The sequence below is a fragment of the Danio rerio genome, chromosome 3 (assembly GCF_052040795.2).
Source record: "Danio rerio strain M-AB ecotype USA chromosome 3, GRCz13ab, whole genome shotgun sequence".
NCBI lineage: Eukaryota > Metazoa > Chordata > Actinopteri > Cypriniformes > Danionidae > Danio > Danio rerio.
In genome coordinates, this window is record NC_141023.1 from 4,302,830 (window position 1) to 4,325,000 (window position 22,171).

At 36.0% G+C, this 22,171-nt stretch overlaps 2 protein-coding genes across 2 annotated transcripts in view; one reads left to right on the top strand and one right to left on the bottom strand.

The window, feature by feature from the left end:
- Positions 1 to 652: 652 nt before the first annotated feature.
- On the top strand, positions 653 to 14,835 carry LOC103910192 (von Willebrand factor A domain-containing protein 7). Its single transcript, XM_087243726.1, has 6 exons — positions 653 to 864; positions 4,434 to 4,706; positions 7,826 to 7,919; positions 9,604 to 9,726; positions 10,402 to 10,591; positions 14,651 to 14,835. The coding sequence occupies exons 1-6, from the start codon at positions 706 to 708 to the stop codon at positions 14,769 to 14,771; spliced, it is 960 nt and encodes a 319-aa protein (XP_087099852.1). The 5' UTR covers positions 653 to 705; the 3' UTR covers positions 14,772 to 14,835.
- A 5,360-nt stretch (positions 14,836 to 20,195) lies between these two features.
- Positions 20,196 to 22,171, bottom strand: part of LOC147845436 (von Willebrand factor A domain-containing protein 7-like) — an 11,590-nt gene continuing 9,614 nt past the window's right edge. Inside the window, exons 4-6 of the mRNA XM_087243817.1 lie at positions 22,118 to 22,171; positions 21,066 to 21,258; positions 20,196 to 20,408 (exon numbers count right to left, since the gene is read on the bottom strand). The exon at positions 22,118 to 22,171 is cut by the window's right edge and continues 69 nt beyond it. Of these exons, the coding sequence (XP_087099943.1) occupies positions 20,297 to 20,408; positions 21,066 to 21,258; positions 22,118 to 22,171 (359 nt within the window). The 3' untranslated portion in view covers positions 20,196 to 20,296. The remainder of the gene's footprint in view (positions 20,409 to 21,065; positions 21,259 to 22,117) is intronic.

Below are 22,171 nucleotides of genomic sequence, written 5' to 3' on the forward strand. Positions count from 1 at the left end.
ATGTCTGTAACAAAGTATAAAACATTCAAAGTATTTTAAACAGCCACTTAAGAGCTCGAATGCGCTGCTGGTTAATGGCCATTGCCTGATCTCACGAGAAAACGTAAGTATTTTACGTTTTGCCAGTTTAGTGGCTAATTCGTACGAATTCGTACGAGTTCAGTCGTACGAAATGGTACGATTTTAAAAAGGAGGCGTGGCACCTAACCCCACCCCTAACCCCAACCGTCATTGGGGGATGAGCAAATCATACTAAATTGAACAAATTAGATCGTACGAATTCATACGAATTAGCCACTAAATGAAAAGTTACGAATTGCCATGAGATTGTGTTGTTGGTTCCTACTAGAGAAGCACATATCAGTTACACAGAAAAATAAAGTGTTACCATGCAAACTATAAGATTTAAAAAAGAAAACATCTCTCTGCTCTGACGGAAACCATAACCAGAGATGATTCTAGAGCTTTTACATCAGAGACGGCGCTTTTCATTTCATCACACGTCCTCCATGGAGAAAACGAGCTGATAAAATGAAGAGGTCTGCATATCGTAAATACTCCCTTGAGCAATTATGGCGCCACATCTATGCAAATGCCCATATTTTAAGATGGCATTGCAAATGTACCTCATATGAATTAAAACGACCAGGTATAAATGACCCAGCGCACTGTAGGAGACCTGCAGATCTTGATAATCGTCTGAGAATGAGCCGAGCGTTCCTCCTGCTGGCTCTCCTGATCGGGGCTCACAGCTTTGATGTAAAGCAAAAACCAAACTCCAAAAACCATCAGGACATCACGAGCATGGCCATCCTGCGCGCCACCGCCAACATCTGCAAGAACATCGATGAAAGCTTCGAATCGGTGAGAATGTATGCACTGTACAAACATTATAATCTGTTCGGTAATAGTGTTATTTGTGGTGGTGAATTGCATTATGGGATGTTGATCTCTGCTGTGTTGAAGTTTGGTGTTGAAAATTCAACTCTACAGTTTAACAAAGTGACTTTAAGGGACATTTTAGGAGTTTGAAATAATAACATAATGAATACGAAATACTATTTAGAGAATTAAGTTTATTATTTCTGTAGTGTAATATACAACACTAACCCAGACAATTTAGCCATGTAAACTATTACACATCAAAACTATTATCAATGTCAAAAGTCTTTATCTCTTGCCCCCAAATGGTTACCATATATAGGAAATGAATGGCACATACTAAAGTTCAAAGCATAAAAATGAATGAATGAATAAATGAATAAATAAATAAATAAATAATATATACAGTTGAAATCAGAATTATTAGCCCCCTTTGAATTTTTTTCTGTTTTAAATATTTCCCAAATGATGTTTAACAGATTCAGGAAATGTTCACAGTATGTCTGATAATATTTTTTCTTCTAGAGAAAGTCTTATTTGTTTTATTTCGGCTAGAATAAAAGCAGTTTTAAAATTTTTTAAAACCATTTTAATGACATTTTAACAACTATTTTAACAGAGCAGTTGGGGTTTGTTGAAGTCAGTTTATGTATATATATATATATATATATATATATATATATATATATATATATATATATATATATATATATATATATACATAAATTAATAAATATATATATATATACATAAATTAATAAATATATATATATATATATATATATATATATATATATATATATATATATATATATATATATATATATATATATATATATACACACTCTAAAAAACGTTGAGTTATTTCTTCAACCCAATGGTTGAGTTAAACATATTTGATGCTTTGTTGGGTTATTTTTAACCTTTATTTGGTTATTTATTTTATAACTAACCAGTTGAGTTAAAATTTTGAATTTCAACAGTCAACTGATTTAACCGACACAAAACAGCTGCATTAATATGCGCACAAATGTTGTTTTTGATCTGTAAATTTGTTTAAGCTCTAAAACAATAATGTTGTTGGTATTTTTATAAAAAATATATTATATTTATATATAAAATAATTGAATATTTTTTTATATTTATTTTGTTTATATATTTTTTAAATACCCCAACAATTAACCCAACTATGGGTTATTTTACCCCAATGCATTGGGTTATATTGATTAAATGTTATTTTTTTTCCATTCTGGTATTACTATTGAAGTACTACTATTATTTTTGAATTATGGCTGTATAAATTAATGAATGTCTCCGCTGGGTCCTAAAGGCGAGAATGACTAGCCGAATATCCCAAATATGTGTATCATTTTCTCCCAAAACACTGTAGAGATGAACATGGGAGGTAGAGAAAGCGTTTTATCGGCTATGAAGCGCACATTTGTGTAATCAATAATTAAGAGTGCTGGTGAAACGAATAGAAAAAACACGACACGAGAGGTAATTTGATAAAAAAAAAAACAACAACAATATTATTATGTTAGAGCTCAAATAAACTTTACAACGCAAAAACAACATTTGTACGCATATTAATGCAGCTGTTCTGTGTCAGTTAAATCAGTTGACTGTTGAAATTCAAATTTTTTTATTAAATTAGTAATTAGTTATTAAATAAATAACAAAATAAAGGTTAAAAATTACCCAATAAAGCATCAAATATTTAACAAAACTGGTTGAGTGGTTATTAAATAATATAATAAATGTTAAAAATTGTCACGTGAGGGGATCAAAGCAAGGAACAGAGACGAAGATCCGAGTGCAGATAAAATAAGATTATATTCAAGCAAAACAGGGACAAACAGAAGTGGCTGATACAAAAAGGACAATCCAAAAACGTAGTCAAAAAACTGGCATGAGGTCAAAAATAGATGGCAAACAGGAATCAAACAATAAATAAGGCTTAAGTCAAGAAAAAGGCAAAACAACAAGGAGCTAGGACATGCAAGGTACATACATCAACATCAAAGACTCCTCACTAAACTGGTGTATGTGTGGTGTATGAATAGTCTGAATGATCAGTCATCACAAGTCTCAGCTGTGTTTCATCAGCCTTGATGAGCAGCTGGTGTTTGGCATGGCCTGATAGGACTTGTAGTTCCTAAACATGACATTTGTAGTTCACCAGCGATCTGTCAGGAAGGATCACTGGTGAACATGACAAAAAATAACAAAACAAAGCACCAAGTATGTTTAACTCAACCGGGTTAAAGAAATAACTCAACATTTTTTAGAATGTATATACGCAGCTGTTCTGAGTCAGTTAAATCAGTTGACAGTTGAAATTCAAAATTTTTGACCCAACTGGTTGAGTTATTAAATAAATAACCAAATAAATGTTAAAAATTACCCAACAAAGCACCAAATATTTAACCCAACTGGTTGAGTTTTTATTAAATAATTTAATAAACGTTAAAAATAACCCAACAAAGCACCAAATATGTTTAACTCAACCATTCCCTGCTAAACAATCCAGCTTACACCTGCCTAAGCTGGTTGGCTGGTTTTAGCTGGTCAACCAGGCTGGTTTTAGAGGGGTTTTGGCCACTTCCAGGCTGGTTTCCAGCCATTTCCAGCCTGGTCTTAGCTGGTTAGGCTGGGAGATGACCAGCTAAAACCAGCTTGACCAGCCTAGCCAAGCTGGGAGTCCAGCCAAAACCAGCTATATCCAGCTTAAACCAGGCTGGTCAAGCTGGTTTTAGCTGGATTTGGCTGGTCATTTTCCAGCCTGACCAGCTAAGACCAGGCTGGAAATGGCTGGAAACCAGCCTGGAAGTGGCCAAAACCCCTCTAAAACCAGCCTGGTCGACCAGCTAAAACCAGCCAACCAGCCTAGGCTGGTTGAAGCTGGATTTTTCAGCAGGGTTGGGTTAAAGAAATAACGTCAAGTACCTGCAGGCTGCATTTTGCTCACGAGGCTGTAAGAAAATAAATATAAAGAGCAAAGGTAAAATAATGAATAAAAAGAGTGAGGCTACGGTCAAATAAAAAAAATAAATGAAAAAAGTGCGACTGCTGAGAGTGCAAGCAGCTAGGGACACCGGCCCTCGTGGCCAAAAAACGGACCGGCGGCTTTAAATTTAATAAAAAAATTACTGTCACAGCTGTAGGGTGGAAAAAGGAGCGAGGACTCAAGTGCAGCAAGTTAGATGGGTTTATTAATTATAAAATAAAGCAAAAAGGCAACAAAAGCAACCATGAGGGGGAAAACATTCACAAAGAACAACCTTGGCTGGGCAGGACATGATTAAAATAAACTACGTATGACATGCTGACGAAGCTATGAAAGTTGGCTCTCATACAAAGACGGAGACAGACGATGCGAGTGCTCAACCTGCGAAAACTCGCGCCGAGTACAACATACTAGACAAGACAGGACTAGAGTCTGGACTCTGCCAGCAAAACCAGAATCAACAAGACCGAAGTGGCAGAATCCTGACATTCACTGATCAAACATTTTGCTTGTGTGTGTGTGTGTGTGTGTGTTTATGCAGCCGAAACAACTGAACCCAAAGACGCTCGCGATGGCCTGCAAAAAAGACGCCTTTAAAAGCAACTTTGAAGCGGGCATAAAGATGATCATCAGCCATAATGTGAACATAGACGTCAAATATCTGCTCGTCGCAAAGTATCACTTCCACAGCGAGAGCTTTCTGGACGGGAAAAACCTGATCATCAAGGGAATGGAGAAGATCACAGAGCTGCTGAATCAGCAGAAGTTTGAAGATGCACGAAAGACTCTCGGGGAGATCATGCACACTCTACAGGTGAGTGGAGGAACACTTAAAGATCCCGTTAGTGCTTTGAAATGTGCATGATTTTATTAGACATGAAGAGCGGGCGGGGCATAGAGTAGCTCCTCCCCTTTAAAAACAGCCAATAGTGTGTTGTTTTTATCACAGCTCTGCCAGTGAGAGTGGTTGAGCTCAAACGCATCAAATGAAAAGCAAATGAGAAGAAGGGGGCGGGGCATGTCAGACACTAGAGAGCATTTGATTGGTCAGAAGATTTGATGAGAAAGTGTCAGATATAAAGGTACATGAGCGTTCACTAGGGTGGTACCTTTTCAGAAGGTAAACATTTGTTCTTAAAGGGTCCATATTGGTACCTCAAAAGTATATATTAGTACCTAAACATTTTAAGAGGAACACTTTTGTACTATTTAGGTACTAGTATGTACGCTTGAGGTATTAATATGGACCTTTTAGGTACAAATGTGTACCTTTTGAAAAGGAACCACCCCAGTGACAACTCGCGCACATATAATTCTGAGAGTGCAGAGACATCAGAAAAGATAAATCACTGTTTATTTGACTTTAATATGTGTGTTTGTTTATTATATGTACTGTATATTCATGCTTTTATATAGTGCTTTAACAATGTAAATGGTGTCTAAGCAGCTTTAAAGTATATTATAAATATTAAATATATAAATTTATACAACAGTTCTGTCTGGATCTCGAATCTGATTGGCTGATAACTGTGATATATTTAAGTAATATGAGCATCCGTACAGCCTCTTTACCCTTTGTGTATTACTCCGCGCACATACAGCCAGCAACAAGCAGACACTACAGTTTGACAAATATTACTGCTGTTACACAACAAAATGTACTTTGAGGCTTTTTAAATCGTGAATGTGGCTGTTTAGACTGCAACTATGCAGTTTATTTGTAAGAATAGTGCCTATTTTAAAATATTTACAATTTCTGAGAGCTCGTTGGCGGCCAAAGATGGTTGACATTAGCCCCTTTCACACATACAGACCTTTCCGGAAAATTGCCGGCAATTTTCCGGAAAGGTTGTATGTGTGAACAGGTCCTTTTTGAAAATACCGGTAAATTCGTTCTGGCTATTTTCCGGAAAGAGAAGTTGTAACATTACCGGCAATTTGCCGGAATGCTGCGCTGTGTGAATGCAAAAGGAAGATTCCCGTAATAAGCGCGTGCACGTCTAGAACGTGCTGACGTGAGACGTCTGCTTTAGCCAATCAGAACAGTCAGACGCATTCACGTGCGCGCGGTTTGTGAGAATAAAAGCCTTTGAATATTTTTCCAGACACATTTAGCTGCTAGAAGTTAGTCAGATCACGTTTATATGTTCTTCTTAATGCCAACTGTGTAAATAATCATCGATGAGATGCTTATGATAAGCCGTTGCTTGTTTACCTTCAAGCTTTGCGTGCGCCTATGAGCGCCTGCACACGTACATATTATGAACATCTCGACATGCGAAAGTGATCCTGCGAAAGTTGTTCACAATATTGATCATCCACAGAGTTTGTGATGTAGTCAAATGTTTACAAACACAAGCGCAGCCGTTTAAAGCTCATTTGTGGTGAATGATGTCAGAATTTACCGGTATTTTGGAATGGATGTGTGAATGCTCTTTTCCGGAAAATTTCCGTAACGTCCTCGCCTGTGTGAACAGCGCTTTTTTGAATATACCGGTAAAGTCGTTCCGGAAATTTTCCAGATATTTACCGGTATCACTGTGTGAAAGGGGCTATTGTCTATCCACAAGATGGCGCCAGAACCGCATTTTAAGCCCTTGCTCAGTGTGTTCTCTTAAACACAAATTAAAAAGCTGAAAAACGGAAGCCTCGTGGTTTTAAAGTGGACCAGATAGATTCAATAAGAAGCTGCGAATAAGAAGCTGGATTCAGCCTTGTCCCTTCTTATCGCAAACACAACAGCAGTCTGGTGAGAAATCTCTGTAGACGGATGCCATTTCATGTCACGTTCAGCCTTATAATCTTAAAATGTAAGCAAAATTTGCTGTTTTGTCATCACCTTAAGGGGGTCACACACCAGAAGCGCCGCTTCACATTACGCTATAGAGAATCATTCAAACACTAGCTCTAAAGTGACGTTGGTGAATTAGTAACGGCTTCTGCTGTTCTGACGTCAGCTGCAGATGTGAATGAATGGCGGAAGAAAGTAGTTCCTAACACAAAAGGGTTTTAGACTCTCTGTGTTTGATTTTCTTTTTTATGTACAAGATTGTGCCGTCGAACCAGGGCCGGAGTGGGACCCCTTTTCTACCCTGGAGTTTTAAGCCTTAGACCGGCCCACCTCAGTTCACGACTGACAATATTAAAATAAGGTCATTTCCAAATCAGTTTCTAATTACACTATCACGTCTTTTTTTGAGAAAACAGCTGCTTTAGAACTTCAAATGTTCAACAACCCTAACAGTATTATATGTCTTAACAATAAAAATTAAAAAAGTAAATTACTTAGACAAGGATCAAACCCAGGTCTACTGCGCCTTAAACTAACATGCTACCCACTGAACCACAACAGCTGTTCATTGATTAGTGACTCAATGATAGATAAAAAGAGTAGAGCTGCGGTAAAATAATGAATAAGAAGACTGTGGTCAAGTAAATAAATAAATACATTTAAAAAGTGTGACTGCTGAGAGCAACAGATTCTGGAGCTAGGGACACCGGCCCTCGCGGCCAAAAAACTAACCGGCCCACCGGGAATTCTCCCGGTCCTCCCGATTAGCCTAGCCGGGCCTGCGTTGAACTGTTGTATAAACGCAATATCACACTAGTAGCAGTGTGCTATGGCTGTATATCAGCACTGGTGGGGCGCTACGGCCTCGTGCCAACGCACAAGTGCTGATATACAGCCATAGCACACTGCTACTCGTGTGATATTGCACATATATAAGTGATATTGCTCATATACAAGTATGATACAAAAGTCTATAATAGATGACATAACATACAGATGTATGTTTATTTATCATTATTATCTGTCATGGTCTGGGTTTGTTCTTTAAAATGTGAAAAATCTTAAATAAAGTATTTACAAAATGTGCACATGGACGATCTGAACATCAGCTCTGAACTAATGTGTGTGTGTGTAAATGACAGGATTTCTACAGTCACAGTGACTGGATTGAGCTGGGTAACACTGAGCCCTGCACTGCCCTCATCAACCTAGAGGAAAACATCCCCAACCCTGCAGGTAACTGTGTGTGTTTGTTTGTTTGTGTTTACACAACTGCGGGGTATGAATCTATCTGATACGCTGTAAATAATATCTGGTTTCTGTATCATTATGGGAGGTTGCATTATGGGATGTTGATCTCTGCTCTGTCCACTTCTGATGTTGAAAATTCAGCTCTACAACAAAGAGACTTTTACTGACATTTTAGTCATTTGAAATAATAAATCAATGTATAAGAAATAATAATATATATCTAGAGAACTGAATCTGATGACGCGTACAAAGGGCGAATGTCAAGCAAAGTGTTTCTGCAGACTGTTTGTTTATCAAGTCTCATTATGAAAATACAATGAATTCATGTTTACCTTTAGAGGCTGCTTATATTCACACACTGCTGGCACACAACTGTGTTAAAAGCCCTTATAAAAGTTCCTTTAAAGCAAATTATATTCATGTTTTTGTGTGTCGGTGTGTGTAGAAATCGTTCCTCTAGTCTAGATTAGACTCTAATTCCCCAGGTAAAAAAAAAATAGCCTAGAGCGCCACCTGCTGCTAGAAACTAGCATATAAATCCAGCTAACCTAAAGATTATTTTTTCCGGATGTCTGCTGTATGACCCATTTTTAGCCAGTGTGTATTTCCATGATAGCTGAACAATATATCGATTGAGCATCGATATGGCAATGTGTGTAACGGCAATATTAGTCACATCACAAGATTAGATTATATATTGAAGATTAGAGGATAAAGATATTATTAAAAGTTATTGCTGCTTATTGATCTTTTATTTTTACTCTGTCATATTTATATCTTCTTGTAATTTATTGTGTTTTATGCAGATGCACTGAATAGAAAAAGAGTTGATCACCACAGTTGATCTTAATATATATATATATATATATATATATATATATATATATATATATATATATATATATATATATATATATATATATATATATATATATATATATATATATATATATATATATATATAATTATTTATGGAGTGGGTGTTGATCAGTATAGGTATTTGGGAACAGTTTTAGATAATAAACTGTCCCTTTCAGTTAATACTAATATGTTGTGTGTAAGAGGGGGCTACAAAGAAATTAAATACAGAAATTAAGATATTTTAATATTGATTAATCACTCATGTGCATGTTTTACAGCTTCATACATTCAGTCATTGTTATCCTTTTCTTTGCTTTGTTGGTTCAATTCTTTAAGTGTAAAGAATAAGTTGTCTGGAAAAAATTGTGAACCTAGGAGGAAAAATAAGTTTAATTAGTTAACCTAATTAACCTAGTTAAGCCTTTAAATGTCACTTTTAGCTGTATAGACGTGTCTTGAAGAATATCTAGTCAAATATTATTTACTGTCATCATAGCAAAGATAAAATAAATCAGTTATTAGAGATGAGTTAATAAAAGAAATGTGTTGAAGAAATCTGCCCTCCGTTAAACAGAAATTGTATATATTTGTATATATATATTGTATAATTGTATATGTATATATATATTTCCCAATACTGGGTTGCAGCTGGAAGGGCATACGCTGTGTAAAACATATAAGGAATAGTTAGCAATTCGATCTTCTGTGGGGACCCCTGATTAATAAAGAGACTAATAAATGAAAAAAAAATGCAGTCCTAATGTTTATAAAACATGTTAATGAGTAAACTGAGTTTGTCTTCCTCCAGATGAAAACACTGACACGTGTGATAACACCGCTCCCGATACAAACACTGGGGCAAAACTGCTGGACACCGTTATACAAAACAAGATTCTGACTTCAGGATACTTCGGGAAAACCAAAAAACCTGGTAAAGAACTTTTATATATCATTTATATTAGACTGCAAACCATCGGAGTGAAAGAGCGCTGAGTGCTTGATTTAAAGCAACAGCAGCTTATTGTATGTAGAATATTATGAGTAGAGATTGCACTGACACCATTTCTTAAACACTGAGTATGAGTACCAATATTTTTCTTGGTACTTTGGTGACATTGATACTGATACCTGTACATTTTAGGGTAAATCATTTAAGGACAGCTTTTCTGTAATTATGAATAATAGTAACTCAACAATAACCAAGGATATTTAAAACAGACACACTATAATTTCTATATTGTTATATTTAATGTACGTTTGCATTTATATACACATAAATATAAAGTAGAAACCGAGATATTATAAGATTAAAAAAGAAAAAAGACCACAGTGGCTTCTTCTACTGCACTAAACAACATTTCTCTGATATTTGTGGTCAGTTTATGAGGAAGTGATGATTTTGTTCTCTTTAGTTCCTCACTGGATGTAAACGCTGCTTTATTTGCAAGTGTTTTATGCCATATTGCAGTTTAGAGCATACATTTCATATGCATCTTTGGAGGGAAACACAGCTACTGATATCCTCATCAGACTGATCTAATAATCGATCATCATCAGCCAGTTAATGCATCAAATCTACAGACTGAGTTCTGTTGTTCGCTAATAGGAAAGTGCAGCCATGGAGGAAAATCCGACTTCACAACTGGCTTCAGGAAAAGCTGGAACGGCATTAATAAAGACGCCATTGACTCAAGTCATGGTTTACTGCATAATCAAGCGGCTGAAGTTGCCGTCGCTGCCACCGTGCAGCTGCTGGAGAAAATCTGGAAGAGTAACAATGATGCCAACTACTTCAGGTACACTTCTAACTATATTGACGGATGTATCAACATCTACAGGCAGTGAAAGTGAATTAAACTGCCCAGATATGCTAAATTATCTGGATTCATTCTTATTCAGCTTGTGTCACTGTGATGATTTTGTACTGAAATAGGCAGATAGCACATGAATGTCTGTAAGACTTAATTTAAAGAGTGTTTGGTCTGGAAATCATCTGCTGTGAGCTAAAAGGCTTGTTAAAGGTCTGTCTTTGGAACATTAACTCAAACTGCTTGAGGACATCACTCTAAAACAAGCTGTATGTGTTGTATTTACCCAACACGGGGTCAAATAAGGATAAACAAAGCAGTAAGATTGAAATTAAATTAATAAAAAAAAACATTGGGTTAATACAATCCAGCATTTTTAGAGTGATATTCAAAACATTAATTTACCGTCCAAATGGAGATGTCTAATAGACATACTGCAAACACACAAATATTGACAAACCCAACAGTTTAGTTCAAAAGTGTCGTTTAAACTTTAATTGAGAAAAATAACCCAACATTGGTTTTGTACATATTTGACCCAACATTGGCTTAATACAACCCATATACATACATTTAACATCCAAATGGAGATGTCTAATAGACATATTGCAAACACACTAATAAATACACACATGTTGGGTCAAATATTGACAAACCCAACCTTTTAGTTAAAAAGTTTTAATTGAGAAAATGAACCCAACATTAAATTGATACAAACTAGCATTTTTAGAACGATCTTCAAAACATCCATTTAACATCCGAATAGAGACGTATAATAGACATACTGAAAACGCTTGAATAAAATCACTCTAAACATGTTTTGTTTCATTTTAGTAAAAAAAAAAAAAAACAAGATGAATATGGTCAGACCCAACCATTGGGTTTAAAACGTGAAAAAATAACCCAATGTTGGGTATTGTCCATACCACCCAGCATTTTTAGAGTGATATTCAAAACATCCATTTAACATCCAAATGGAGATGTCTAATAGACATACTGCAAACACAAATAAATACACAAATGTTGGGTCAAATATTGACAAACTCAACCTTTTAGTTACAAAGAGTCTTTAAATTTTTTAATTGAGAAAATTAACTCAAAATTAAGTTGATAGAATCCATAATTTTTAGAGTATTATTTAAAACGTCCATTTAATAGACATTCTGCAAACACTCAAATGAAAACACTTTAAAAAATTTTGGTTTTATTTTATTTTAAAACATGGGATGAATATGGACAGACCAAACCATTGGGTTAAAACCTGGAAAAAAATAACACAACATTGTGTTTGTCCATATTTGACGCAACATTACCCAGCATTTTTAGAGTGATCTTCAAAATGTCCATTTAACATCCAAATGGAGACATTTAATAGACATTCTGCAAATAATCTAATAAATACACTCTAAACATGTTTTGTTATTATTTAAAAAATAAATAAATAAATAAATAAATAAATAAATAAATAAATAAATAAATATATATATATATATATATATATATATATATATATATATATATATATATATATATATATATATATATATATATATATATGGACAGACCCAACCATTGGGTTAAAAGGTGAAAAAGAAAATAACCCAATGTTGGGTTTGTCCATATTTAATCCAACCCAGTATTTTTAGAGTGATCTTCAAAACGTCTATTTACAGTAACATCCGAATAGGGACATTTAATAGACATTCTGCAAATGCACTCTAAAAATGTTTTATAATTTTATTTAAAAAATGGGATGAACATGGACAGACCCAACCATTGGGTTAAAACCTGAAAAAAAAAAGAATGTTGGGTTAGTCCATATTTGCCCCACGTTGGGTTAATACAATAAATAATTTTTTAGAGTGATCTTCAAAACATCCATTTAACATCCAAAATTAGATTTCTTTTAGACATATTGCAAAGACACGGATAAATACACACATGTTGGGTCAAATATTGACAAACCCAACCTTTTAGTTCAGGGATCACCAAACTTGTTCCTGGAGGGCCGGTGTCCTGCAGATTTTAGCTCCAACCCTAATCAAACACACCTGAACAAGCTAATCAAGCTCTTACTGGGTATACTTGAAACATCCAGGCAGGTGTGATGAGGCAAGTTGAAGCTAAACCCTGCAGGGACACCGGCCCTCATGGACCGAGATTGGTGACCCCTGTCCTAGTTAAAAAGAGTCATTAAAATTTTAATTAAGACAATTAGCTCAACATTAAGTTAATACAGCCCAGCATTTTTAAAGTGATCTTCAAAACATTCATTCAACATCCACATGGAAAGATTTAATAGACATATTGCAAACGCTCTAATAAACAAACTCTAAACCTGTTGTTTATTTTGTTGTTTTATTAAAAAAATGGGATGAATCAAAAGACCCAACCATCGGGTTAAAAAGTGTAAATAGTAACCCAATGTTGGATTTGTCCACACGTGATGCAATCTAGCATTTTAGAGTGATATTGAAAACAGCAGTTTAACATCCTAACAGAGACATTTAATATTTAATATATTTAATAATATTTCATACATACTGCAAATAAGCTCTAAAATGTTTTGTTATTTTATTTTTAAAAATGGGATGAATATGGTCAGACCCAACCATTGGGTTAAAACCTGAAAAAAATAATCCAATGTTGGGTTTGTCCACATTTGCCCCATGATGAGTTAATACATTTCAGCATTTTTAGAGTGATATTTAAAACATCAATTTAACATCCGAATGGAGATGTCTAGTAGACATACTGCAAACACACTAATACATACACAAATGTTGGGTCAAATAATAAATTATATTCTAATTTAAAAAAATAAATTTTAATTTAGAAAATTAACCCAACATTATTTGATCCAACCCAGCATTTGTAGAGTGACCTTCAAAATGTCCATTTAACATCCAAATAGAGAAGTTTAATAGACATTTTGCATATACTCTAATAAATACACCCGAGAAATGTTTTGTTTTGTTTTATAAAAAAAGGGAGGAATATGGACAAGCTCAACCATTGGGATAAAAAGTAAAAAAATAACCCATGGTTTTTCCATATTTGATCCAACTGTGGGTTGATACAATGCAGCATTTTTAGAGTGATCTTTAAAACGTCCATTTAACATCCAAATAGAGACATTTAATAGACATTCTGCAAACACTCTGATAAATACACTCTAAAATGTTTTTATTTGTTTTTTTTTTTTTTAAATAAGACAAACATGGACAAACCCAACCATGGAGTTAAAAAGTGAAAATAAAATATTCTACTGTAGGGTTTGTCCATATTTGACCCAACATTGGGTTAATACATTACATATATTTTTTAGAGTGATCTACAAACCGTCCATTTAACATCCAAATGGAGACATTTAATAGACATTCTGCAAACACTCTAATAAATACACTCTAAACATGTTTTGTTTTGTTATTATATTTTTATAAAACGGTATGAATATGGACAAACCCAACCATTGGGTAAAATCAGTGTTGGGTTAGTCCATATTTGACCCAACATTAGGCTAATACAATGCATCAATTTTTAAAGTGATCTTCAAAACATCCATTTAATGTACGAATGGAGACATTTAATATACATATTGCAAACACACCAATAAATATGCATTTTTTATTCAAATTTTTTATTTTACCCAACATCGGGTCAAACATTGACAAACCCAACAGTTTAGTTCAAAAGTGTCATTTCAATTTTAATTGAGAAAAATAACCCAACAATGGGTTTGTCCATATTTGATCTAACATTGGGTTAATACAACGCAGCATTTGTAGAGTGATCTACAAATCGTCCAATTAACATCCGAATGGAGACATTTAATAGACATTCTGCAAACACTCCAATAAATACACTCTAAACATGTTTTGTTAATTATTTTAAAAATGGGATGGACAGACCCAACCACTGGGTTAAAAAATGTAAAAAAATAACCCAACGTAGGGTTTGTCCATATTTGACCCAACATTGGGTTAAATCAACCCAGAATTCTTTAAAGTGTGTAAGATATATCTGCCATTTGAATCTTCTCCTCAGGCTGGTGGGCCTTCATCAGGACAAGCCGAAGGGGGGTTGGAAAAGTCGCTTCTCTATCTTCAGCTCCAAATCAAGAGTTTCAGACGCAAGCGAGCAAAAAAAGGAAAACGCTGATGTTTAAGACCAGTCACTGTACATGCTCATATCAATATTGTCAAATAAATTCTGCTTACTTGTTGCATCAAGAGTGATTCTGCTTCCAGTGCTTGTAGATGTCAGAGAACAAAAATCAAAGCAACTTACATCTACATTGAATGGCATATTTTGAACGCCCTCACCATAATGGATTTTCTCAGTTGAGTTATAGCGACGCACACTCACTCACTTTCCTTCAACTTAATCCTTGCTTTATTAAAGATCACCACAGTGCAACGAAGCACCAATTACTCTGGCACATGCTTACCACAACTGATGCCCTTTCATCCAAGTGGTGCTCGCTGCAGAGCCATTTGGGCAGAGCTGAGCTCCAGCGAGGGGGAGCTTGAGCTTGAGCTCCTCCTTTCTTGCGCTTCTTCTACGAGTGATGTAACTGGGGGTAGGGTTAGGGGTGGGGTTGGTGTACGCATTAAAACAGCTTATAGGAGGATGAGCGAGAGCTCATGCTCCTCCTCGCTGGAGCTCAGCTATGCTCAAATGGCTCTGCAGCGAGCACCGTCTCCTTTCATCCGCAACACACAAAAACAGAATAAAGAGTGTGCAGCACTCTTCAGATTGCACTCAGTGTTTGCTCTATGCATCTTAGCTTTTATAATAATGGATGTAATAAAGTCTATTCTTCTAGTAATGAAAACCTCAAGATTGAGCCTGGTTAATTAATGAAACATAATACATACATTGTAATACTGTGATAATTACAATAATTATTTGAAATTTGGCATGTTAAAATAATCTGACACTGTGAAACGGGATTAGTTGACTCTAAAAAAAATTAGCATAATTATGAAAATTATGTCAACTTAACAGTTCCAAGTTGCAATGGTTTTACTTGCATTATTTTTGTAAAGTCAACTTGTTGCTTTTTTATTTTTATTTTTTTTGGCCTTTATTACTAGATAGGACAGATTTTAGACAGGAAGCGAAGTGGGAGAGAGAGAGACAAGGGGTAGGGTAGGGAAATGTCGTCGAGCCGGGATTCGAACTCGCGACGCCCTGACGTGCTATTGCACCATAAGTCGGCGCACTAACCACTAGGCTATTGCGCCGACAACTGGTTGCTTTTTAAAGGGCCATGAAACCCCCTCGTTTCAGCAGGGTGTTTTCACACCTCTACTTTGGAAAAAGTCAGAAAAGTGGGCGTGTCCAGCTCTGTTTAGGGAGAGTGTTGGAGGAAGAAAAGCGGCTTGGTATGGGAGTGTCTATTTGGGCGCGCTGAATTTCAGAGTCAAAACACACAACCACAACGGACAATGTGACTGTGTTTACATGGACATCTGTAGTCGAATTATTTGCCAAATTATTAAATGCTGGACTTTAACTGCAGTTTGGCTCTTTCATTCAGGGAATTCATTCATGTCCCTCGCGACAAACGTGATATTTGATTCGAGGAACTGCTGTAAGCGTGTATTTTTCATGCAATGTTTGATACCGCACGGCGAATGAGAGAAAAAAAAAACTCAGCATTTCCCGGAAACTTAGATGCACTCGGCAGGTAGCGTCAGAAAGCCGTGTGTGTTATTCCAGTCACAAAATCCAATACGAGGTTATAGTTTGGTTGTAACTGTTAGTGCTAACTATTGCACTCGGTGCAATAGTTTGTTTGATACGAATAAAATACGAACTGAATAAACAAAGAGCACTGGTCCCTCACTTACCAAATCTGTAGAGACAGGACAATCACCAGCAACTAGAGCCGCGTCTTTATTAAGAGGAGACTACAAGCGAATCTGGATCTTAGCGTTTGCAGATGAGAACAGCTCTCAGGTAAACAATAATCCTCCTTAGACACGCAAGTTATTGTTGTCGAGCGTCGCGTACACTGTTAATCCACACGTGAGTCTGAGCTCTCACAGAGAGAAAATGAAAACAAAACTTAACTGCAGCAAACTATAAAAGCAACACTTCACGCTTGTTTTGCCAACACAACGTGGCGTCTATGTCGTGTAAACACTGTGATAGTAATGAATATTAATGAAGTTGCACAATAGAGCGCGCTGATTGGTTTGAACCAAGTCTTACTCATGCATTAATGCATCACACTAAGATGCAATAAGACACACTCTAGCACAGACGTCCAGTCTGCACGCTGGAATACACGCTATTATGTCATGACCGTGACGCAGCTTCAAAAATTAGTTTCAAACCGGAAGTACGAATTTACTTGAAATAACGCAAAAACAACCAATTTACACTTTTTAGTGAAATATAGGTGTCCTAATAGTGTTTATAGCAGTGTGGGACACATATACGACTGTCAACAGCTCAAACACATGTGTTTTGGTGTTTCGTGACCCTTTAAGGCAATTGGTTTACTTGCTGTAAGTAACTAATCACTTTTTAGTGTATTCCTTAAAGCCATCAAAATCTAATACACTGTAAAACACCCGATTCCACACAATCGATTTGTGTTGGGATAACCTGAAGGATTTACGTTAACATTAGTTTTTTACAAATTTAAGTGGATTGAACATAAAACAAGTTGGCCCCCAAAAAAAACGAGTTGTGTTGTTTCATCTCAATTTAAATAGGTAATTTGAACAAACAGCAAATGTCAATGTTTGAGCACATTTATAATGAAATGTATCTGTGTTTAAAGGTGCCATATTAAATGGATTCAATGGGCTCTATCATACACCCGGCGCAGTGTGGCGCAAGGCGCGGCGCAATAGTCTTTTGGTAGTTTCAGCTTGGTGCAAGAGTCGTTTTGGCGCTGTTTAAATAGCTAATGCATTAGTGCTCATTTGTGCGCCCATAGGCGTTCTGGTCTAAACAGGGAGGCGTTCTGAGGCGGACCACTGGCGCGTCGCTATTTTGAGAAACTATAATAGATTTTTCATTAGACCAAAATAAACCCGGTCTAAACTCCAGCGCAGAGTTGCGCCTCGCTTACACACTGCTTAATACACACAAGAGAGCAATAGGCAAATATCTCTACATATGAAAAAATTTAATTATTAAGGATATATATAGGATATAATAAGAATAGATATAGAATATAAATATAAAGAATTAAAATATTACAAAACATATTATTTTCTAGCCTACATAAATATTAAAAATCACTGCTTTTATGTCTTCTTCATCTCGCGAGGCTTTTTCAGTTCATTCATAACAATTTGCTTTTGTGTAATGTTATCATTATTAGCAGTATTATTTATTATATCCATATTTATATTTGTTTTATTAAAAACAAGCTTAGATTTGCCCACCTGTCAGGTTTTAGACCATATGGGGCACAGCATGTGTTTTAGGATATAACTCAGGTTTTTGAGCACACTTCATTATTATGGTTCATTTATTTGTTTGCTGGAAATTAGAACTGAATTTAGAAATAGTTTTGAAACGAATATTTGCGCTTAACAAACAAAATTAATTATTTATAGACTAATTGATGTCTGTGCGTAAAGATTTCCCTATCCAAGAGCGAAAGTGAAAGTAGATCCATTATCTCTCATTCTCACGCAGTAGATGCTCTGTTTAACAGTTTTCTGTTAATAAACTGTTAGCTGTGAACTGTTTGCTTGTGAAATGCTCATTTTTTCCACTTAGACTTACTTTGCATCCTGTAAATAGTGAATGCGCTCTTCGCACGACACAGCTGTGTCTTAAAGGGAATGGGAGATGAGACTCTGATTGGTTTATTCTCAAAACACACATAACTCATTAAGAGAATAAGCTCAACCCTTTTAGACTATGCGCCTTGGCGCAAAGCGGATTTTCCCGTCCGTAAATTAGCAAAAATGCATTCTGACACGCCCTGAAAGCGTTTGCGCCCTGCGTTTTGCGCTCTGCGTAAGACCTTCAAAGTAGAGCCCAATATCTTAAACTGTTCTCTGGTATCTACATAGCAGGTATGTGGCTGCTTTGGTAAGTTTCCAAATTCTCCAGAAATCCTCTAATTTTACAGGTACATTTTCAATCATATTACTCTCAACAAAATGTGTGTTTTTGCTGTTTGTTTAAACTACTTAGTTGAAATGAGCCAACACAATTCCTTAGGTTTTTTGTGGGTAAGGGTGGGGGGCAATTAAATTGTTTTATGTTCAATCAATCAACTTAAATTAGTAAAAACTTTTAAGTTAACTTAATTGAATTGTGTGGGGACAGCATGAAGGAATTGTGTGAAAAGTGAAAGTGGTTCCAATGAGATATTTGTTGTATTTACTTCTTGGGTTGTGCATTTTTTTAATTTGATCTTTTTCCCACCAAAATAAGTCTCTCCTGTTCACAGTAAGTGCAATGACTTGATCAAGAACATAACAATTACAGTTAAAAGCAAAATTATTTTATAATAAATGCTTGAAATGTACATCTTTATTTAAGCTGTGATGAACATTATTCCAGTCTGAACTGAAGTGTTAAGGCTGATTTATTCTTCTGCGTCAAGCACACATACTAGGTCCAGCACAGCCTTCATACAGTCGCAGACCCCTCGCACCTCTCAAAAAAGTAACTACAAGTCGCAACAATGGGTAGCGCAAGCTCTGTGATTGGTCGGTTTGGTAGCAATGATGGGCGGTGCTGAGAGCCGCAAGCCCAATGGAGCAAGTGTGCGGAGTCCCGTGATGGAGCTCCAGATGGAGCCTTTTGTTTTGTGTTTACCTTAAAGTTTAAAAGATAAAAGTTGTTGCACGTTCACCAGTTCCTTTCTCTGAATGAGCGAGTTTGAGCTACTTGTACATTAAAGTAGCGTTCAGAAAAAAACAAAACACCAGTGAAGAAACTTGACACAGAGGAACATGACATACTGCCAGCTAGTGTTTCAGAAGTGCTATTGATGAGCAGCACAAAGGCTGCGTCTGAAATGGCATACTTCTATACTATATAGTATGCTAAAATTTATACGAGCCGAGTAGTATATCGGAAATCATAGAATTCGAAAAACAGAACGCGAAAAGTACCTGGATGCCCTACTACTTCCGGCGAGATTCTAAAGTGCGCATTTGATGGACGCTATGCTATCCCATGATGCACTGTGAGAGAATTCATGAATGGGAGTGAAGCGACGCAACTGACGCGGGTAGGTTACGTGACAAAATGGTGGAGGTAGTACGTCCGAGTTCAATTATACATTATACATTCATACTGTATAGAACGTACTTTTCTAACAGTCGAGTTGTACATTTAAATTCAAATGCAGTACCTACTGAGTGATAGGCGATTTCAGATGCAGCCAAACAGCACGCTGAAGTATAAATGCACGGCTACACGCAGTTCTTCTACACAGTTCCTTCATGTTGCCCCAACACAAATCAATTAAGCTAACATTATAGTTTTAAAAAATTTAAGCAGATTGAATGTAAAACATTTAAGTTTTGTCAAAAATACTTGTGTTGTTTTAACTCATTCATACATAATTATACTTCAGAAATCATTCTAGGAAGCAAATTGGATGCTCAAGAAATATTTATTCATTATCATCATCAACGTCGTAAACCACCAGAGTGTTCAGATTTGTAAAAGAATAGCCTCTGCTCTGTAAATGAGCAGTCAAATGTTAACATTGCCCTCCTTTGCATCTTTATATCTTGATTTGAAGTCAATGACCGGAATGTAGGTTTTCCATTCTCCCGATGGTTTGTCCTTTTGCAGTCCAACCAGGCTGGAGAACAAAAAAAAAAAAAACAATGCACGATTGGACATCAAAAAACCAAACAAAGAAAATGAAAAACAAGCAAACAAAAAATATGCTAAATACGCTTATCATAATGCTAAATCACAATAGTAGTAGTATTAATAATTAGGTTTTTCTTTCTGCAAGCTTTACTTTTACCTAAATAGCAAATAAATTATTACAGCTCAGAACAATGTTTTATGTATAATTGTTTAGTTTTGTGGCAAGAAGTCGTGTAATAATGCATCCAGCTGGTTGTAATTGCAGAATAAAGTCTTTCAGTTTTAAATAAGAGCTGCTGTTAAACCGCTCTGACCTTATTCTACAATAATAACCGGCTGGATGTACATTATCCTCATTTTTATATGTCCGCAAAGCTTAACTCTTAGACACAATTGAGCTGTAAAAATTAACTAGCTCTTTAATTAAACGTAAAGCTTGCAACAAGGAAAAAATGGTTGGATGCAGCCTAAACAGAAGTCAGAATTATTAAAAAATAATTCGCAGGAGGGCGAACAATTCTGTCTTCAACTGTATATGTATTACATGGTAAATCAGATATTCCAGACAGCCGTGTAATAAATTTGACAAGCACTTCACAAAACAATCTCAGGATTTGGATGGTCTTTAGCACATGTTATTTACCTGAAAAACTTGTCTTTTTGGTTTACACTCTTCCAGATTTTGTCCAGCAGCTGCATGGTGGCAGCGATAGCGACTTCTGAGGCTTTATCGTGATCCTTTCCATGACTGGATCCATCATAGTCTTTATTGATGCCATCAGCACCTTTTCCAATGCCAGTTGTGAAGTCCCAAGTACCTCCATGGCTGCACTTTCCTGTCCAAAATTATTAATACTATTAACTGACTTTAACATTATTTGTTTTTTCTACTATGGAAGTCAGTGGTTGCAGGTTTCTATCGTTCTTCAAAATATCTTCTTTTGTGTTCAACAGAAGAAAGAAACCACTTGAAGAGTAAAAAGTGAGTAAATTGTCATTTTTGGCTGAGCTATTTCTTTAATGAGTTATTTTTTGGTTTCCCCGTTTTCAATAAAACTAATCCGGAAATGGAGTGTGTGTGATGCCATTAGCTCCGTCTCACTATTTCTCTGGATTTTTCATGCTTCAAAACGTTTGGGATGATGCAAGTACATAAATATGCAAAATATATAGCTGTTCTAGTGGTGTTTGCATAATGTAATGAAAAAGCTATGCATATTGTGGGCGAGGCAGTGGCGCAGTAGGTAGTGCTGTCGCCTCACAGCAAGAAGGTCGCTGGTTCGAGCCTCGGCTCAGTTGGTGTTTCTGTGTGGAGTTTGCATGTTCTCCCTGCCTTCGCATGGGTTTCCTTCGGGTGCTCCGGTTTCCCCCACAGTCCAAAGACATGTGGTACAGGTGAACTGGGTAGGCTAAATTGTCCGTAGTGTGTGAATGTGTGTGTGGATGTTTCCCAGAGATGGGTTGCGGCTGAAAGCGCATCCACTGCATAAAAACTTGCTGGATAAGTTGGCGGTTCATTCCGCTGTGGCGATCCCGGATTAATAAAGGGACTAAGCCGACAAGAAAATGAATGAATATACATATTGTGCTTTTAAGTATGACTATATAATTTTATGTTAATTGCTCGCTAATGTTTCTGCCGCTGTTTGTACTTGATTTTAGTTTTTTTTATCTGTGAAAAAAAAAAAAGATTACCTATCGGCTTTGATCCTCCAAAGTACCCCGATGTCAGAATCTTCTTCTCAATAA